Here is a 21,320-nt window from a genome sequence, read left to right as displayed (position 1 = left end):
ATTATTGTGGTTATTATAGCGACTGAAAATTTTTAATTAACAATTCAATTTTTGATAAACTTTTTATTGAATTTCCATGGGCTTCTGGAATTATTATCTACACGAAAAGAACTTTTATATTACCTAGCTGTATAATTATTGATTAACAATTACTTATCTAAAATTTTAGTTAAAAATTAAAGATTTTGTTGGAAAAACCCGCATTTTTCGGGGAAAACTTTCGTCGAAGTAAATCGGGAAAAACACGTCTCTATGCAGAATTTGATTACGGTGAATTTTTATTTGAGTGTTTTTGGTGTAAAATTAAAATCTTTGGAGTTATATAACAAAAATTGAAAAAAACGCGATGTTCGTGCGCCATTTTGTTTATAAAAAAAGTAGCACGCTCTCTGCGGACTTTGCATACCTATATTATTAATATATACAATCATATGATTCAATTCCAGCAATAAAATTGCTGGTAAATAACTTTTCCCTGTATTTTGCTAATTAGACCAGAGTATATTAGAAATAATAAAGAGTACTAAAATACCTTTTTCTTTTGCAGCAGCATCGTACTTTTCTGGAAGTGAATCTATATAACTGGGTTCACCACTTACATCTAAATGGTGAGTCCCAGCTTTAATACAAGCTTCTACTACCGGAAAGCCCAACAGTCTGTATGGTCCACAACAATTCAGCAAAACTTTTGCTTTTTTAGCCATTTCATTTAAAGATTTCTGATCTTTTGTATCGGCAAGTACGATTGGGATTTTGGATAAATCTTCACCTAAAAAACATAAAAAAAATTATTAGTAACAACCACAGTCTCACGTATCGTATCTATTTCGGATATTAAATTATGTATTAGATACCTCTTGTTCCGATAAATGTTATCATGATTTTCAGACATATCTTAACCCTTTCAACCTGAATTTTAATAATAATAATAGTCTCCCGATCTATACCGCTGACGCGGCTTTGGGATTATAGCATGGTAGTCTGCGGAGTGAATCTCTAGGAGGGCCTACGGTATATACAAGGAAGGTAACAGGGGTAGTGCTACGCTTCAACCGCCTATTATTATCCCTGATTTTACCCAAGGTACTCATTTTATTCAGGCTGGGAGTCGACCTGGGACTATAAACATTTTTAAAAATGTCTAGATGTTCTCGCCAGCAGCGCTGAGAATCAAACCCCGGCCTGCCTGCGTGGAAGTCAGTCATCTACCGCCTGAGCTACCCGGGCCCACTAAAAAGGCCCACATCGAAGCTAGGACAAATAATACCCGGACAAATAATCCCAGACAAAAAATTCCCACAAATTATCCCTGGACAAAAAATCCTCGGACAAAAAATCCCGGACAAATAATCCCCACAAATTTTTTTTGGTCAAAATATCCCCACAAAAAATCCCGTGCAAAAAATCCCCAAGAAATATTTGCTGCCGAATTGTTCTCTAAAAGTTTTCCCGAAATTTTACCAAATTTCGAATTCCAATTCCATGCTGAAAACTTCAAATTTTACATGAGAAAGGAGTCTGTTTTTTCAAAAACCGTAGAAGATATGGGGAATGAGCTAAGGCTCCGTTTTCATGACAGGCGCTTAACGCGTATTTTGATAACGCGAGATTACAACTACTAATCCGGTCAACTGACATCAAAATAGTTAGCAAATAACAAAAATTGCCGGAGAGCCAAATTTTGGTGGAGAACTAGAGTTTACCGTAACAAATAAAGTTTTAAAAAGTCCCCATCGATCCCATGTGTGCAACAAAAGTTATTCGGGGTCAAAGTCAAAATTTGATATTTTTTGGATTTTTCTCGAAAACGGTAAGTTTTATCAAAAAAAACATCAAACCAAAGTTGTAGATCTTAACATTCTCTACAAAAATAATAATTACAATTTTTTTCCTAAGAGTTACCATTCCTGAGATATAGCGATTTTAAAAGTTACTTTATACATTATATGCACATATTATAAGCCACGTATTTGCATAATGTGGCACTTAAGACAAGTATAAATGCCTATTTGTGTCTCTTTTATATAATATATTATACTATTCTGAAAATATATCTTCAAAAGATAATCAGTCGCAAACTGAATTTCCTCTATCCACGTGGCCTTGAAAAACATTTGGCTATACATTGTTTAAAAAAGAACAGATTGTCTATTGTAAACAATGGCTACAGTATTGTCCGTAGGTCTTGTTCATATTTTCTGTTTCTTTTAGTGCTAAAGATTCAGTTCAAGTGAATATAAGCAGGGCCGGCGATAACGGGCCTGCAAGGGATGCATTGCAGGCGGGCGCCCCTGTTTGGGGGGCGCCAGAATGAGCATTTTTTCTGCTGGTATTATGTATAAATTCATTTTTTTTAAATGTGGTTTAATTTCGTCATAATACCCTAATTTGTGTTTGTTAGTTTTGCATATCAAATAATATACAAAAATATGCAACGCCGCATAGAATTCTTACCATGTAGTAATATAATTTATTGGTCAAAGATATCATATTATTTCAACCAAACAACTTTGCTATGAGAATGCTTTGTTTATGTCCTTCAAATTTCTTGCAAGTTGTTAGTGTTGTATCATCAGTTATGAGAGGAAATGAATAATTTCTAGTAAAGTAAACAAGATTGTGATACTGTTTTCTTGCCGCCCGCGCCTGTCTAATTTAATGTACCTATTAATAGGTATCATGTTAAGTATTAATCCCATAAAAACATAATATTTAAAATAAAGATTTTACTTTAAATTTAGTTTAGAGCTCTTTAGATTTAGTATTATTTCATGTGATTATAATACAGAATAGTTTGTAAGTTGTACTCTGCAGTTAAAAAATCTATTAGCATTCAATTAATATAAAATTATATTTGTTAAGTACTCAGTAGGTACATACTATTATTAATCTACGCTTAAGTTATTATTTTTATTTAGTTAAATAAAAATGGATTAAAAAAATTATCTAGGAATCTAGGGCACAAATCGAAAAAGAAAAAATGACACAAAAAAACAATATCAGTTCTCTTAGCCAATTTCTTAAAAAAGTTAAAGTGAAGTTGTTGTGTCAGATATGATGGGTCCAATAAAACTGTAACCGAAATTTATTTACTGGGTACATTTGCGAATGGCGGGACACCGACTTAAGTCGCTGCCCGGAACACACATTTTTAGGACACAAGTCCAAAATCAAGTCATTAATAGGGAGAAAAGCTCTTCTAGCTACCCCTAAAATCAGGGGATTTAACACATAAAGTAATACAGAGGATGTTCCATTACCCAGGGCATCTAAGGTAACGTTCAGTACAAAGCCTCCTTATTCGTTATGTACTGCGATGGGGAGGGGTGGTGGTACAGCTTGGGGGTCAGATAGATACGGGGTCAGGTTACGCAGTGTAACCGGTTTGATCTTCGGACATGTGGGTCTCACTGTTCCATTTGAACACACATAATGTTCCCGAGGCTGGGGTTGTACGAGTATCTGTGTGTGGGGGGGGGGGGCGCCTGTGCTAGTTTTGCAGGCGGGCACCTTATACCCTAGCGCCGGCACTGAATATAAGTGCTTATTACAAGCGTCTACCATTTAGCAGACATTACGGGCTTACAGTGACAGTGGTATTTGACGGCTACAGTGACTCGACAAAGAATATTAAAACTGCAGAACAATGTCGGCGAATTACAAAAACATCATCGGATTCCGAGATTATTTTTGATGAAAATATAAGAGTTCCAGCGAATCAACAACAATTTTTCGCTAACATTAATAATAAATCTCGTTTCATTTCCATGTTAACTGACAAATTAACAGCTGTGAATATTGAAGTGAAACAAGCTAAAAATGATGCAGATGTTCTAATTGAGACAGCAATTGAAAAATTTAAGGCAACAAACACAACAATTGTAGTTGGTGAAGATGTTGATTTTTTAGTACTGCTTACTGCAAGAACTTCAGTAGATGAAGTTATTTATTTTCTGAAACCTGGAAGGGCTCAACAGCGAACAGAAATATATTCTACGAAAAGTTTATCGGCTTATCCCAAATGCCAAAATTACATTTTATTTTTACATGCGATAACCGGCTGCGACACTACGTCAACAATGTACAGAAGGAGCAAAACGTCAGTACTTAAATTATTCGAAAAAAAAATGACTGACTGCTGTACAGTATTTGCAGAACTTGATTCCACACCGCAAACAATATTTACGGAAGGAATTCGCTTTCTTCTTGCGGTTTAAGGAGCTCAAAAAAAATTAGTTGCCTTGATAAATACCGATACTTAACTTTTGTAAAAAATACACGAAACAAGAAACAAGTACAACTATCATGTCTTCCTCCAACATCAGCATCTGCTTTTCAACATTTGTATCGAGTATATTATCAAGTTCAAACATGGCTAGGCAATGAACTGAATCCAGAAGACTGGGGTTGGGGTTGGAAATTAATAGATAATATTACTCTGGAACCGATTAAAACCTTACTCCCACCTGCTCCAGAAAAACTCCTTAACACTATTTTTTGCAACTGCAAAAAAGGTTGTAGTGCCAAATGTGGATGTAAAAAAGTCGGGTTGCTGTGTTCTCTAGCATGTACCAACTGCGAAGGTCAGTCTTGCTCAAATGTCCAATTTAGTTCAACAGAGGAAGACTCCTGTGATTTTAATGAAGGGACCAATGACTCAGTCACATTTGAACAATTTTTGAACATCCAGCTAGAGGAAGAGGAAGAAGATGAAACCGAAGAAGACTTGACTGTTAAAGTAGACTTTCAAGAATATGAATCTGATTAAAATATCTAAAGAAATCAAAACAATAGTTAACCTAATAATCAATAGCAATATCATTAATCAATATCAATAATAAGGTAATATCTAGAACTTGACCGGTGTTGTTTCCTTAAATTATCCTAAAATTGTCGAAACAGTTAGTGGAGTAGGCCTACAGGGGAAACCAAGGTAAAAAAAACGCGCCGAGTACACTACCTCACAGGTGGTGTGGAAACGTGTGCATATCATGTATAATGTGACTCTAAGCCCGGCCGCACATCAAAGAAACATGAAACGTAAATTACGTTTCATGGAAATAAACCACTGCTAAACAAATATATATCCGTCCATTTATGAGACTCTCCGAAAATAAAAATGTGTCATGAGCATGAATCACTCTCGTTTCATTAGTAGGCGGACTTTGAGATGTTTTTAGCAGTGTTTTCTTTTCATGAAACATGTTTTTCGTTTTATGTTTCATGTTTTTCGTTTCATGTTTCTTTGGTCTGCGGCTTGGCTTAGATTCGCGATATCTCAGGAATGGTAACTCTTAGGAAAAAAATAGTAGGGACTATTTTTGCAGAGAATTGTAAGATCTACAACTTTGGTTTAAGGTTCTTTTTTGATAAAACTTTCCGTTTTCGAAAAAAATCCAAAAAATTTCAAATTTTGAACTTTGACCCCGAATAACTTTTGTTGCACACATGGGATCGATGGGGACTACTTTTAATACTTTATTTGTTATGGTATACCCTAGCTCTCCACCAAAATTTGGCTCTCCGGCAATTTTTGTTATTTCAAATGTCTATATAGACCGGGTTATACGTACATTTTACTTGAGATTGTTCACATGCCAACGCGCGTTTTAATGACTCAACCTAAAATGCGCGTTAGCATGTGAACGGTCTTAAGTAAAATATATGTAGTTGTAATCGCGCGTTATCAAAACGCGCGTTACGCACCTGTCATGAGAACGGGGCCTTAGCTCATTCCCCATATCTTCCACGATTTTTAAAAAATTCACACTCTTTTGTCATGTAAATTTTTGAAGTTTTCAGCATGGAATTAAAATTCGAAATTTGGTAAAATTTCGGACAAACTTTTAGAGAACTATTCATTCGGCAGCAAATATTTCTTGGGGATTTTTTGTCCGGGAATTTTTGTGGGGATATTTTGTCCAAAAAAATTTGTGGGGAATTTTTGTCCGGGGATTTTTTGTCCAGGGATAATTTGTGGGGATTTTTTGTCCGGGATTATTTGTCCGAGAATTATTTGTCCGGGCCCCAAATTAAAATATGCATATCCTTCTTCTTCTTCTCATTTGAATAATTGCTTAAATTAGCAAATATGCTGGTTTATTCAATTTTTAATATATTACTAGTTCCCTCTGGTTCTAATTCACAACGTATTATGTTTTCCATCTTTTGCGTTATTTGAGAAGACATATTGAAGATAGTATTGATTTTTGTCAAACTATTTATTTTATCGAGTTTTAGAGGGAATACACATTTTCGATGGGACACCATGCATGCACGCGTCTTTCCATACAGAACAAAAGATTGAAAACCGACTCGAGTTGCGTTTCAGTTCCAAGCCATCAGAGTTAATGGCACTTTTGTAGCTGTTCACCTGAGATGTGAAGTTTGAAGACACATTCTTTGAACCCATTGTTATGAATTTGTACCTACCCAGATACTGACGAGCTAGAGCATAGCGAAACATGTATATCTTATAGGTACCCATTCATATACAGAGGGCTTAACGAATTTTGCTCTTACGCCATTTATTTGGTTTTAAAATCAAAACATCGGCAAGGCTTTTGCGGAAGAACTGCATGCATGCCACTTTGTACATATACAGCACAAAAGATTGAAAACCGACTCGATTTGAGTTGCGTTTCAGTTGCAAGCCATCAGAGTAGATGGCACTTTTGTAGCTATTCACCTACATGGTGTGAAGTTTGAAGACACATTCTTTCAATTTTCAATCGTTAATTCCTAAAATATTTATTAATATTATCTAAAAAAATATACCTTACCCATCCGTAAACCTTCATTCTTTAAAACTGCTTTAAGTTTTGTCTCCGAGCGTCCAGAAATACCCCAGGTTAACTTTTTTTCTTTCGAAAATTTGTGAAGGTATCGAATAGCATGTAGACCTGTGACCCCTGTTGCTCCAAATAGGAGAAGATCTAGACGTTCAGCCATACCTTAAAACATTGGTCTTTATTAGTTAAAAATATCTTGTAATCAAAAAAATATAATTAAAATTTACTAAATATTTTGTTCACTAATTCTGGTTACTAATATACAAGATCAACTTAGACTGCCAAGCTCTTCATGGAATCATCTAGTATACATAAAACTAGTACAAAGCAGTCAAACTCGTAAAGTAAAAATAACTGGAGGGGTATAATACCGGAATGGCAAAGAAAAGGAATAGGACTACGGAAACTAAATTAAATCAAAGATTTAACAGTATAAAACAAGTAGACCGTAGAAAATAGGAGCGTGGCCATAAAGAGCATAAATGGTAAAGAAATAGAACTGGTAGACGACTTTGAGGCAGCAGAATTAAGAATACTAGCAATATCAGAGATCAATAAAAATGGCAAAGAATAGTCAAAATGAGAAATGAAGTGTAACCAGTGGCGGATCCAGGGAGGGGCGATCGGCCCCCCTCTCAAACCAAGTGATTTAATTTTAAAAGACTAAGTTTTTCAACCTAATAAAAATATTTGTAAATTAAATATTTTTAAAAGATTTTTAATGAAAAAACTTTTAATTGAAAAAAAAAATCTTTAAAAAAAAATCTTTTAAAAATATTTAATTTACAAATATTTTTATTAGGTTGAAAAACTTAGTCTTTTATTTAGCAGATGCCGCTAGGCACCTACTACCATCTCGTCAGTTGCGGTGGGAGATGGATATGTCAAAAATTTTTACCTGGGCCAGAGAAAAGCAGCCTATGCAGTCTCTGATGAACCTCTAACAAGAGGTGAAATCGTCGATAAGAGTGCTGGCTGCACTCTCTGATCTGAGTAAAAATTAAGACAGTTTTGGTTTCGCACCGCAACTGAATGAATAAAAATGGTATACATTTTTATTTTTGATTTAATTTTCTTTAAATTATATATAAAGAGAAATTTAACCAATCGCCCCCCCCCTCTTAACGCTGCTGGATCCGCCACTGAGTGTAACGTAATGTAGTATACAGGGTGTAACAAAAATACAGGTGATAAATTTAATCACATATTCTGGGATTCTGGGACCAAAAGTAGTTCGATTGAACCTAACTTACCTTAGTAAAAATGTGCACATAAAAAAAGTTACAACCCTTTTAAGTTACAAAATGAAAATCGATTTTTTCCAATATATCGAAAACTATTAGAGATTTTTTATTGAAAATGAACATGTGGCATTCTTATGGCAGTAGTATCTTAAGAAAAAATTATAGTGAAATTTGGACACCCCTTAAAAATTTTATGGGGGTTTTGTTCTTTTAAATCCCCCCAAACTTTTGTGTACGTTCCAATTTAATTATTATTGTAGTACCATTAGTTAGACACAATGCTTTAAAAACTTTTTTGCCCCTTAGTACTTTTTCTAAAAGTCAGTTTTTATCGAGATATGTTGAATATTTGTCAAATCCACCACATATTTGTATAAGGTTAAGTACGATTATTGGAGACTTGGTAATAATATGAAAATTTATTTATGATTTAGGTATATTTTGAACCATATTAAAAAAGACGCCACATCTCCATAAAAGGTGCCTTATCGGAAAAATACAAAGAGGCAAAAAAGTTTAAAACCACTGTGTTTAACTAATGGTACCGCAGTAATAGTTTAATTGGAACGTACACAAACATTTGGGGGGTTTAAAGGCACAAAACCCGCATAAATTTTTTATGTAAACATATTAAAAAAGAAGCCGCATCTCGATAAAAACTGCCTTATCGAAAAAATACTAAGAGGCAAAAAAGTTTTGAAAATATTGAATTTAACTAATGGTACCACAATAATAATTTAATTAGCACGTAAACAAAAGTTTGGGGGGTTTAAGGGAACAAAACCCCACAAAATTTTTAGGGGGTGCACAAATTTCACTATAATTTTTCTTTAAGATGTTCCTGCCATAAGAATGCCACATGTATATTTTCAATAAAAAATCTCTAATAGTTTTCGATATATTCGAGAAAATCGATTTTCATTTTGTAACTCCAAAGGGCTGTAACTTTTTTTATGTGCATATTTGTACTATGGTATGTTGGGCTCATTCGAACTATTTTTGGTCCCAGAATATGTACTTAATTTATGACCTGTATTTTTGTTACACCCTGTGTAGTGGAGTATCAGAAGGCAAAATAGCACCTGCAGGTGTAGGATGTATAATACTTAAAAGAATGGAAAAACAGGTATATGTTTAGAAAGCATGGTCAGCAAGAATATTACTATTAGAAATGAATGACAAAGAGTGTAGACGTGATAAAAATAATTATAACAGTATATTGACCAAATGAAGATGATAAAACAAAGATGAATTTTGGAGAGAGTTAACCTTAGCAACAGAAGCCGAAAGAGGAAAAATATACAGTGCAGGGATTTCAAGAGTAGGAGCGAAACAAAAGACGAGATCTACACTATTCTCCATTTCAAACGTTAAAATCAGTATGGTTGTATATTGCAAGCGGGATTGCCATTCTGTGAATTCTGTGAAATAAATCCTCCTTTAGTATTTCACAGCAGTTAACTCTTAAACGCTCAACCTTTTTTAGGTTCCATGTACGCCCAAGGGTGAATAAAAAATGCCCACCTCGAAAATAGCTAATATATTTATTGAGATTTGTTGGAAATGGATTAAACTTAAGACTCTTATGCTTAATAAACACAGCATCTTCTAAAATATTAATATAAACAATTTACAAACCTTACAACAAAATTACAATGTACATCAAAATTAACATATCAGTAAAAGCCAGTAATTCAGATTTGTCGATTTTCTCCACAATCTTCCTTTCAATCTCTTCATTGGGGGATAATTATGTGGATTATGTAATTTGTTATGATCTGCTTTCTATGACTTTGATATTAATTATTATTTATTTGATTAATTATTTAATTGTCGCAAATCATACATAAAAATTAATAAAAAATCTCAGGCTGCCTTTTTATAATATAAAAAAATGTCTAAATTATCTTATGTTATACTTATCTTCTCTCGTGGTTTCAGTATCTCTTAGTTGATCCTTATCGGGATAAAATAGGAAAAGGAAATAAATAGAAAAATCATAAATAAACACATACAAATACCTTTATTATCAAAAGCAATGCTCTATAAATTTATCAATTAAATCCTGTGGGCATAATTGTCCAAAAGAAACTTTTACCATATAAATTAATCTAATTCAAACAAATATTTATCGCTTTGTTCTTGATACCCTTAATAAAAAACAAGCTAAACAAACAAATTTGGTATTCGCAAATTACTTATACTTCCTATTAAATTTTTGAAATGTTGGAATCTTAAATGCATATGCTTTTACGTAAAAATTTTAACTTCTGATTATAAAGAAAATCTATCACATAGGTTATTAATGCCTGGTTGCACCAACAGATCTTAAGTTCCAGATTAGCTAAGCTCTACTTATAAATAGGGCCTTCTTGAGTATCACTTACGTTGCACCATAATTTTAGATTCTTACCTTATTATCAATTATATCTATTATTATATTATGGTATTCTTGTTGTAATATATTATAATTATATTATATTAATTCTTATGATATTCTCGACTTAAGCTTAAGATCTGTTGGTGCAACCGGGCATGACTGACCTTTTTGATTCACACACAATGATGTCTCCTCTTGACCCAAACAGCTCCTCCTTGTTGATTATGTTAGGCTACCAATCAAAGCCCTCTCCGTTCTCAGCAAACAATCCAGCAGGATACCAGCAACTATTTCTCCAAAAACACAAGCCAGGCCTCTTTTTTTGCCAGCACTCGTTTAATAAACTCCAAAACTCTCTCCTTTCTTTCTCTCAACAATAATCTCCTGAGACCCAAATATCTTTTTTACTTGGTGTCACAAATAATTTTAATAACGATAATTCTTGTAACTTACTCTCTTGGACTTTACAGAATCAAAGAGGTATTTCTTCTCGATTTGATTTGTCTCTCGTTCCACCTTTCAGCTACTCTCCTTATCAACACAATCACTAGTACTTGCTTCTGAACTACTCACGAAAAATTTGACTGCTCCTTTCGGATGCCGGTAACACAATAATCTCTCTTTCCAAAACTATCTGAAAATTCAACCTTCTCTCCTTCCCATTCCAAATTGCCAAACCAATCAGAGACATTTCTTCTTCCCCATTCTTTTTTTTCATTCGAAACACCCACTCATACTTTCAAAAATATTCCTACCATCATAATAATTACTTTCGGGAAATTCTACAAAATTTACTCGGGGTTAAACAAAAAGATTAAAATTCCAAACTTTTTTACCTTAATTTTCTAAGAACTAATAATTACATCTACCTGTGGTTTTACATTTCCCGTAAACAATCTGTTTAAAATAATAATCCTAAATAACTTTCACTTCACTTTTATTTACAAATGTTTTTTAATATTCTTCATGGAAAGATTCATTAAGAAGAAACCACCTTGCGTGATAGCTAACTTCTAATAAATATTTACAAATCGCGTTATATTAAAAAATATATTAAAAAAATTAAATTTTTATTCTATCTTTGATTGCCAAATTGATACACAATAAATTATACGTCAATAATTTCAAATATGAATTATGTTCCTACCAACGAGAAATTAAATAGAAACCTTTAGTAACAAGTTTTACCAAGTGTGTACTTTTTATGCCCACCCATATTTAACTCAAGATATTCTATATTTTCTATATTCTCTATATTTTCAAAAATATCGTTAGAACCAATTTAACATTCAATAAAAGGTTGTTTTTTTAAAATAAATAATTTTTGGAAAATTTTTAAACACGTAATAAATATGTTACAAGGGAATACGCATTAGGTGGACATTTTTAACCCACCCTTGGGCGTTTAAGGGTTAAGAGCGATAATCCTCTACAAGTACCTGCCTAATACATGCTAATACTATCTTTCACAGCTGCTGCCGTTGAAAGTGGCAACGTTGTCAACAAAATTATCATTAATTTGCAGTGGCCCTATTCTCCGTACACTGAATCGCATGTCTGACATACTCTATAAGCATATATATATAGGTCCCTATGGAGAAATGAACAGAGATAACAATGGGAGGGGATTGCTAGGATTTTGCACTTGAAACAGTATGACTACAACTGATACATTTTTTAAACACCCAGAAATACATATGTATTTGTAATAATTAAAGTCTTTTATGGTAGGGGAGCAAAGTATGCTAAATGTGTAGTCACTCGAGCGTTATGGGGACCTATTGGGTTGTGAAGAGTAGGTCCTAAACCCAAAAAAAGTTAAGTAAAATTTTCGATTTTAGTGGGCGCTTGCCATTTTTTAATTTAATTTTCCATTTCCAATAATCGTTTTTTCCCATTATAACGCCATCTATCCATAATTCGAAAAAATGTTTCGAATAAAAGTTACTTATTTTTACGTAAGGAATCCAAATCTGCAGTAAAAATGGGGCTTATATTTAAGATTTTAAAGTAACCCCCCACCGCACCTCCTTGGGGAGTCGTGTTTGGTGCCATTCGATAGATTTTTTAAAAGTGTCGAATAAGTGTATTTTACAGTTTTTCGATCTGATGTTCATTTCGCGAAATATCGCGGGATTCGTATTTAAAATATTAAATTTACCCCCCCCCCTCTCCGTGGGAAGTCGTATTTGGTATCATTCGATAGATTTTTAAAATATATTGAGCACATATTTTTTAGTTTTTCGATCTGTCATTTATTTCGCGACATATTCGCTTATTTCTTGTGAAATTTTGGAACTCACCCATTTCCTTACCCCCTGCTCAAATCGTCAGATTTTTGAAATATACACTCTTTTGCATGTACTTAACTTACCTTATCTTAATCTGACAATTTCGAGTATTTTTAAGGATAGATTTTTTTTTCGGGCCCCCCTTAACGAACTCCCCTGTGTTAAGAGCCAATATATGGTAGAGGTTCATCTGCAGGGTACCAGGTTTCTCCCATATGCTAATCTGACGCGCTCGAGTAACTGCAAAAATCCCCGCTTGGGCTCCCCTACCATTATGAACGCTTACGAGAGAAACGATACTATAATATACAAAAAACGACAGATATCAACACAAAATATGGATGATATAAATTGTTAAAACTTACTAACTTTAGACAGTGAGTGCTAACAAACTGAGGATTGTTTCCGCGAAAATATATTACACACACCGACAGAGATTAAAAATGTTTATCTAATCTAAAATTATAAAAATTGTGTCATTAATAAATATATTATTTCGTGATGTGTATTATACAGGGTCATCAGGAACTCCTACACCATACTCCTACCTCGTATGGAGGCTCCTGTAGGGCATAACAAATAACCAATAAAAAATGTTTGCTCCCATTGTTGAATAACATACAAGGAAAGTTTTGAATTTTGACTAAAATTTTTACTCGTCATAACTTTAGAATGGTAAATGCCATGTGCCTCATGTTTTAGGGTACGGCCAGCCTTGCGAGCAATTTTTCTTGAGAGATAAATAATGGACGACTGAACTACCAAAAAATATTTCAAACCCAATGGCCTTATTACAGTGGCCATACCTAAAAAATCGCTTAGCGAAAAATCGCTCAGCGGCTAAGAGTGTCGCTCGGTTTCCAATTTGGTTTGATTTCTAAGCGACTTTAGTTCCATTTTATCTCCAAACTAAACAGCGCGATGTCTTGTTCCAAAGATATTTTAATTTCCGAAGTGCAAAGTAGACTCATGTTAATTTTATTTTATCAAATGTATTTATGCTCATTCTGAGATATTGGAAAAATCTCAATGGGTATTTTCGTAACTGTTTGTATAAGTGATGAAATTCCCCGTGCGCTATTCTATGCCTATTAATGGGATGTACACCTTTCTTTTGCCTTTTAACAAACACTCTATGAATGGATCATCTTCTAAAAGAAGGGCAATTGATATTATTCGTAGTTAGACCAACCATTCGCCGTTAAACCAACCAGCCTGTATCCTGTAGGAGTGAAATTTACCGATCTGCTGTCCCATTTTCCGTTACGTAGGAGTCAAGGTATCCTAATTGTTCTAGTTTGTCCCCAAGCGATTCTATGTTGCCCCCGGGTAATGACGAAAACTGATATTTGAATCGCTCCACACAATTCTATCTTGGGTCATATCAATGTTAGTCCCCTTTACCAACATGTCCTGCCTTATCGTCTCCCCCCAGGTCTTCTTTGGCCCTCTTCTCCTACTCCTTCCAGGAATCTGCACTTCAGCTATTCTTCGTATTGGGTGTTTAACGTCTCGACGTTGAACATGACCAAACCATCTTAATCTATGCTCTCTCATTTTGGCATCAATTGGTGCCACACCTAGACTTCCCCTAATATACTCATTTCTAATTTTATCCTTCTTTGTCACTCCACTCATCCATCTAAGCATTCTCATTTCCGCCACATGCATTCGTTGTTCCTCTTTCTGTTTCACTGTCCAGCATTCAGTTCCGTACATCATAGCCGGTCTTATGGCTGTTTTGTAGAATTTTCCCTTCAGCTTCATTGGAATTTTTCTGTCACACAACACACCACTCGCTTCTTTCCACTTCATCCATCCAGCCCTAATTCTACTGCATGCATCTCCATCTACTGTTTTCTCCATTACTCTGTAATACCGATCCCAGGTACTTAAAACTATTGCTTTTTACAATCAGTTCACCATCCAAAGATACCATTTTATTTGTAGTAACTCCATCTTTAAATGAACATTCTAAATACTCTGTTTTTGTCCTACTAAGTTTTAAACCTTTTTCCTCCAGAGCTTGCCTCCACTGTTCCAGTTTTTGTTCTAAGTCTCTTTCACTATTTCCTACTAACACATCATCAGCATACATTAAGCACCATGGAATGTTACCTGTAGTTTCGCTGTTATCTGGTCCAAAACTAATGAGAATAAATACAAACTAAGCACAGAGCCTTGGTGCAATCCTACTTTCACATGAAATTTATCAGTCTCTCCCACACCTGTCCTAACACTAGTCGTTACTCCCTCATACATATCCCTCACAATCTTTACATATTCACCAGGGACTCCTTTCTTATTGAGTGCCCACCACAGAATCTCTCGAGGAACTCTATCATATGTTTTCTCAAGATCAATGAATACCATATGAGCGTTTGTTTCTTTACTCCTGTATTTTTTCGTGAACTTTTTTATATTTTAGCCTGGCCGTACCCTTAGTGATACGTGACAGCGTTTAGCGATTTATCCTAGTCAACTGATTATTAAAACTAGAAAAAATCAGGTAGTAATAAAATTTGTTCGGTTTGTTCATACGAAAAATTTCAACCTGTATATGGCTTTTGAAAACTATAATAAGAATTTTACAACTTGCACAAATAGGTAATTAAATTGCTATATATCTTTTTTTCACTCAAACAAGCTGAGAATGCGAGAATTATCATAACGAAAATCTTTGTTTTGTTTTAAGTTAACAAAATAAATATATCATAAAAATATCATATAAATCATATGCAATATACAGGGTGTCCCGAAAAGAATGGTCATAAATTATACCACATATTCTGGGGTCAAAAATAGTTCGATTGAACCTAACTTACCTTAGTACAAATGTGCTCACAAAAAAAGTTACAGCCCTTTGAAGTTACAAAATGAAAATCGATTTTTTTCAATATATCGAAAACTATTAGAGATTTTTTATTGAAAATGGACATGTATAATTCTTATGTCAGGAACATCTTAAAACAAAATTATAGTGAAATTTGTCCACCCCATAAAAAATTTATGGGGATTTTGTTTCCTTAAACCCCCCCCCCCAAACTTTTGTGTACGTTCCAATTAATTCATTATTGTGGTACCATTAGTTAAACACAACGTTTTCAAAACTTTTTTGCCTCTTAGTATTTTTTCGATAAGCCAGTTTTTATTGAGATTTTCAATATATTTACGTAAAAATTTTATGGGGGTTTTGTTCCTTTAAACCCCCCTAATGTTTGTGTACGTTCTAATTAAACTATTATTGTGGTACCATTAGTTAAACACAGTGTTTTTAAAACTTTTGTCTCTTAGTCTTTTGTTCATAAGATCATAAGTCACCTTTTATCGAGATGTAGCTTCTTTTTCAAAAGATACCTAAAAATGTAAATTATAAATAAATTTTCAGATTATTAACAGGTCTCTATAACCGTACTTAACCATATACAAGTGGTGGATTCGACAAATATTCAAAATATCTCGATAAACACTGGCTTATCGAAAAAGTACTAAGAGGCAAAAAAGTTTTAAAAATAATGTGTTTAACTAATAGTGCCACAATAATAATTTAATTGGAACGTACACAAAAGTTTGGGGGGGTTTAAGGGAACAAAACCCCCATAAAATTTGTATGGGGTGCACAAATTTTACTTAATTTTTTTTTTAAGATATTGCTGTCGTAAAAATGCCACATGTCAATTTTCAATAAAAAATCTCTGAGAGTTTTCGATATATGAAAAAAAATCGATTTTCATTTTGTAACTTCAAAGGGCTGTAACTTTTTTTGTGTGCACTATTGTATATAGGTAAGTGAGGTTCAATCAACCTATTTTTGACCGCAGAATCTGTGGTATAATTTATGACCAATCTTTTCGGGACACCCTGTATAATCTGAATTTACATGATAGGGGCCGGTTGTTCGAACGCTAATCAAAAATGATCATTATCAAATATTTAATTACTGTCATAACTGTCAATGTCAACTTTGATTGGGTTGCTGAAATCATAATTATTGATTACAATTATGAAATTACTTAATCAATTATGTTAATAATTGTTACGTTAATTGATTAACTAATCTCATAATTATAATCAATTATGTTTTCAGCAACCCGACCAAAGTTGACATTGACAGTTGTGGCAGTAATTAAATATTTGATAGTGATCATTGTTGATTAGCGTTCGAACAACCGGTCCTTAGTCAAAAATTCGATTTTTCGACTTCGAGCGAGATATCTAACTGGCAATATGATATTCGCAATCTATGTAAAAAATTTTTTAAAGGGGCGCAATTTTTCCTTACGTAAAATATTGAAAAAATTAGAAATATACTTTTTGATCAAATACACAAAATAAAAATTTTAATTAGGCAGCCATCTCCAAAAAAGCCATAGGTATCCTTTTTTCAAAAAAAAAATAAAATGCTTTTTGATCTTAATGTACATTAAACCTACGAGTCTATAAAAATAGACATGTTTTGTAACATGTTTTTTATTAATTGACTGCGTCCCACCCCCCAAAAAAAATAAAATCGAAAAAATTACGTTTTTGGTAGTGGTAGGTGAAGGTAGGGGATGGAGGACTTATTTTTTAATCACATGGAACGTAAAAAAATAAATTCAATCATTCACAGATTTGATACTTACAGAATTGAATAATTCTGTGAGTGAGAGCATTTTGCCTATCTTAGGTTGTCTGGCAGAAATAATTTTAATGTTGATATCGTCAACAAAACCTTCTAGGTCTGGATCCCGCGTACTAAAAAAAGTTGATTAATATCAAGCTAAAAATTTGTTAATAGCTTAACGTTGTCTAGTCGGACAAACTTTGATGTATCGGAACACTGGAACAGGGGAAGTTTTAATTGTGAAAGAGGTTAAAAATTTGAAAGGGCATACTACGACAACGTCCCATGTATTTTGTCGGACAGAACTTCTAATTGATTTGTTACGTCATTAAACTCTCGTGCAAAAATCAGACTGGTACAATCAGACACCAACTGTGCGTTTTATCCGCTGTGAGCTCGTACGTAGAGGGGATATTTACAAATTCTCGAGCGCCAGTAGTGGCAAGTCTGTAAACGTTTACCGGAAATTTGACATAATGTCAAAGTGATTAATGTAAAATTAAAATTAAAAACATTAATTATAAAAAATATTGGTTGGTCAAAGCTGTGGTATATATTTTTACCTTAAATATACTTACGTTTTAAATACTGAATTTAAGTTTTTTTAATGTTCCGTAATATGTAATTATAATTTAATCTAAAAATCTTCCGAAGTAAGAAATTCATATTTATATCAATAGAACGTCAAAATGATTAGCAGAATCTTAAAAAAATCGATTACAATTTAATTTATTTTTTGCGTTGTAAATGTTAAGCGATAACAATTAAATAATAAATTTAAAAATTACCGGTGAAAGATAATTCCAGTAATCCGCTAGGAGCGCCACCAGCGAAGCTCACAGCGATAAGTCCGACACGTATAACATGTCAAATGACAGGAATTAAGACAGGTGATAAATAGCAGTCTGATTTTTGCATGAGAATTTAATGAAAGGGTAACAAATCAATTGGAAGTTCTGTCCGCAAAATACATGGGACGTTTTTGTAGTCTGACGTTCCAAATTTTTAACCTGTTCCACAATTAAAACTTCTCCTGTTCCAGTGTTCGGATACATCAAAGTTTGTCCTACTAGAGACCGTTAAACTATTAACAAATTTTCAGCTTGCTATTAATCAACTTTTTTTGGTACGCGGGGTCCAGGCCTATCCATAATAGATTAAAAGGAGTTTAATAGTAGTCCAGGGCGCATCTGTTTTGAGATGCACGTTAAGAGGTGACTCATATTTTTTGAGTGACTCCCACTCAAAAAGGTCCGGAACATTGTTTAAATAATCAAAATGTCAAAAAATAAAGGAAAAAATCGATTTTTTTCTTCGATTTTTGATTATAACTTTAAAAGTATTCGCTTCAGAGAAATGTTGTACTGACATAAAAGTTGTATAATTAAATATCCTACAATTTAGGATTGGTTAAAATTTTTAAAAATTGTCACCCTTGTTGCAGACTAGCAATAATTTCGAAAAAACCATAAAAAACAAGTATTCGCATTTTACGTTTTTCAACCATTTGTGCTACACTTAGGTACTTCATATTTTACCCAGAAAAACTGTATGATATAGTAAGACAATACTGTATATTTCGTTAAGATCGGTTCAACAGATTTTGCAAAATAAATTTTGAAATCCAGATTTCGCAAAAAAAATTAATTTTTCAAAATGTTGCAGGACTGAAAATAGAGCAGGTAGCAAGTTGATTTTTTTTTACATATAGAAGGATATTAAGAAGGATATATATTACATATACAAAGGCAATTTGCAAAATTTAAATTGGTTAACTACTACGGCGTCAGGAATTTTTTTAAATAAACATTAATTTTTGGTGCTACGCGCAGGACAGCGGTGTTCGATTTATACAAGTTGATTTCCACCAAAATTTCTTCCAATCTTTATTTAATATATTACCTTCTTACTCTATATTTTGTATTTTAATATTTTAGTTCCACAAAAATCAAGTTAATTTGATTATCGTTTGTTGCTTAAACAATTGCACATGTTTAAAAATAATAAATTTTCATTCTCTAAGTTAAAACATATGAACAAAGAAAGTTTTTGCTAAAAAAGGTGTTATTTCAAAAGACAGAAGTATGTGTATTTATTTTGCAATAAACAAATTTATTTATTTATATTGTAATGTAGGTACTAAAAATTAAAATTTATCAATCATTATCAAAGGTCATTGGAATGCCCAATCAGAGCAAACGTATCCGCTATCCTGCGCGTAGCATCAAAAATTAATGTTTATTTAAAAAAATTCCTAACGTCGTGGTAGTTAACCGATTTTAATTTTGCAAATTGCAAATGAAAGGTACAGTGTTCTTATATAGGTAAAAAAATCAACTTGTCTGCTTTATTTTAAATTCTGCAACATTGTGAAAAAATGAATTTTTTGCGAAAGCTGGATTGCAAACTTTATTTTGCAAAATCTATTAAACCGATCTTAATAAAATTCACAGTATTGTTTTATTATATCATATAGTATTTCTAAGTGAAATACGAATGTCCTAAGTGTCCATACGAATGTTAATAAATGGTTGAAAAACGTAAAATGGGAATACTTGTTTTTTTATGGTTTTTCGCAATTATTGCTATTTTGCAAAAAGGGTGAGAATTTTTAAAATTTTTAGCTAATCCTATATTGTAGGAAATTTAATTACGCAACTTTTATGTCAGTACAACTTTTCTCGGAACCGAATACTTTTAAAATTATAATCAAAAAACGAAGAAAAAAATCGAATTTTTCCTTCATTTGTTGACATTTTGATTATTTAAACAATGTCCCGTACCATTTTAAGTGGGAAGATAACTCAATTATTATTATGTGAGTTAATTCCAAGCAATTTCTGCAAAAAAATACAAACTCAACATCCAAATGTACTAATATTTTTACAGATGCGCCCTGGTCTATAGCTAACTATCACGTATTATGAAACTATTTGATATTTTTAACATAGAGATCAAAGAGAAACAATTTTGTATTTTGACCAAAAACAATTTTAAAAAGTTTTTATATAAGTTACGTAAATTATTGGATAGAAATATCATGGTAGCCTTGTTTTTATAAATTTCTTGTTTTACCTTGTACCATGGAGCTTGACGCGTTGTATCGTGAATTGGATTTTCAAAACCTGTAATAGCTTCCTCATTTGCAATTATTCGCGTGTTCCTTGACACACATGTTAAAATTATTGTTTTCTGTCTTAAGTATATCTTACTTGTAGGATCTCTTAAACAGATGACATAAATATCTTACGCATGTAGATATTAACAGAGCATGAAACGAGATATAATATACTATGTAATCTTGCAAAAATGTGTAAAGAAATGTAGGGAACTTGAAATTAAACTACTTTTGATTTATACATATAAATACGTAGGTACTGTTTGAGAATCAATGGACCCAATTCTCTTTTATATGAAAAATCTTTAAATTTTTAAATTTGATCTAGAAATTTGTTTGATTTATTAGGAAAAAAATTTAATATCTTTAGCTGGTTACGTATTTCCACAGAATCGGAAAAGAAAAAGAAATCTAAGTACAATTAAACAAAATAAACTTTTTTTTTCTTCCTCTGATTCTGGCCCGGTTCTAATTCCCGGGCCACGAATTTACAAAACCTATACTATTTCAGTCATGGGGGCGACTGAATTCGAGTAGGTTTTGTATGCAGAATATTAGTTACATATCCTATGCTATTTCGGTTCAGAAATTAACTGAATCGGTGTAGGATTTGTAAGCGAAATTTTTGATTATTATTGAGCAAATGTCTGATACCGTTTCAGTCATGTACATAAAACTAATCAAATATTTACTAAGTGGATTATTATTATATCATAAAATTTAGATATGTTTTAAAAATTAAAATGAATAACATGTATTTGGATAATATTAAAAATTAAAAACATATGAATAATTACTAATATACGAATATAAGTTGGAACAATATGGAAAACTTTTTTATATTATTGATTTTACGAAAAAAAAAAGATATTCTTCATAAAAATTTCTGC

General features: G+C 32.8%; 1 protein-coding gene across 4 annotated transcripts in view; it reads right to left on the bottom strand.

Annotated features, from left to right (window-relative positions):
* LOC114333889 (lipid droplet localized protein) overlaps nucleotides 1-21,320 on the bottom strand; it is a 95,772-nt gene that overhangs the window by 58,232 nt on the left and 16,220 nt on the right. Inside the window, exons 1-3 of one of the 4 annotated variants that reach the window (XM_050642037.1) lie at nucleotides 13,076-13,163; nucleotides 6,783-6,953; nucleotides 533-769 (exon numbers count right to left, since the gene is read on the bottom strand). In XM_050642037.1, the coding sequence (XP_050497994.1) occupies nucleotides 533-769; nucleotides 6,783-6,951 (406 nt within the window). In that variant the 5' untranslated portion in view covers nucleotides 6,952-6,953; nucleotides 13,076-13,163. Of the gene's footprint in view, nucleotides 1-532; nucleotides 770-6,782; nucleotides 6,954-12,992; nucleotides 13,052-13,071; nucleotides 13,164-21,320 lie in introns of those variants that run through there. The other 3 variants (XM_050642038.1, XM_050642039.1, XM_050642036.1) reach the window with 3 other exon arrangements.

This window comes from Diabrotica virgifera, chromosome 1 (assembly GCF_917563875.1).
Source record: "Diabrotica virgifera virgifera chromosome 1, PGI_DIABVI_V3a".
In the NCBI taxonomy this organism is placed as follows: domain Eukaryota; kingdom Metazoa; phylum Arthropoda; class Insecta; order Coleoptera; family Chrysomelidae; genus Diabrotica; species Diabrotica virgifera.
This window is presented reverse-complemented; position numbering and strand designations above follow the sequence as displayed.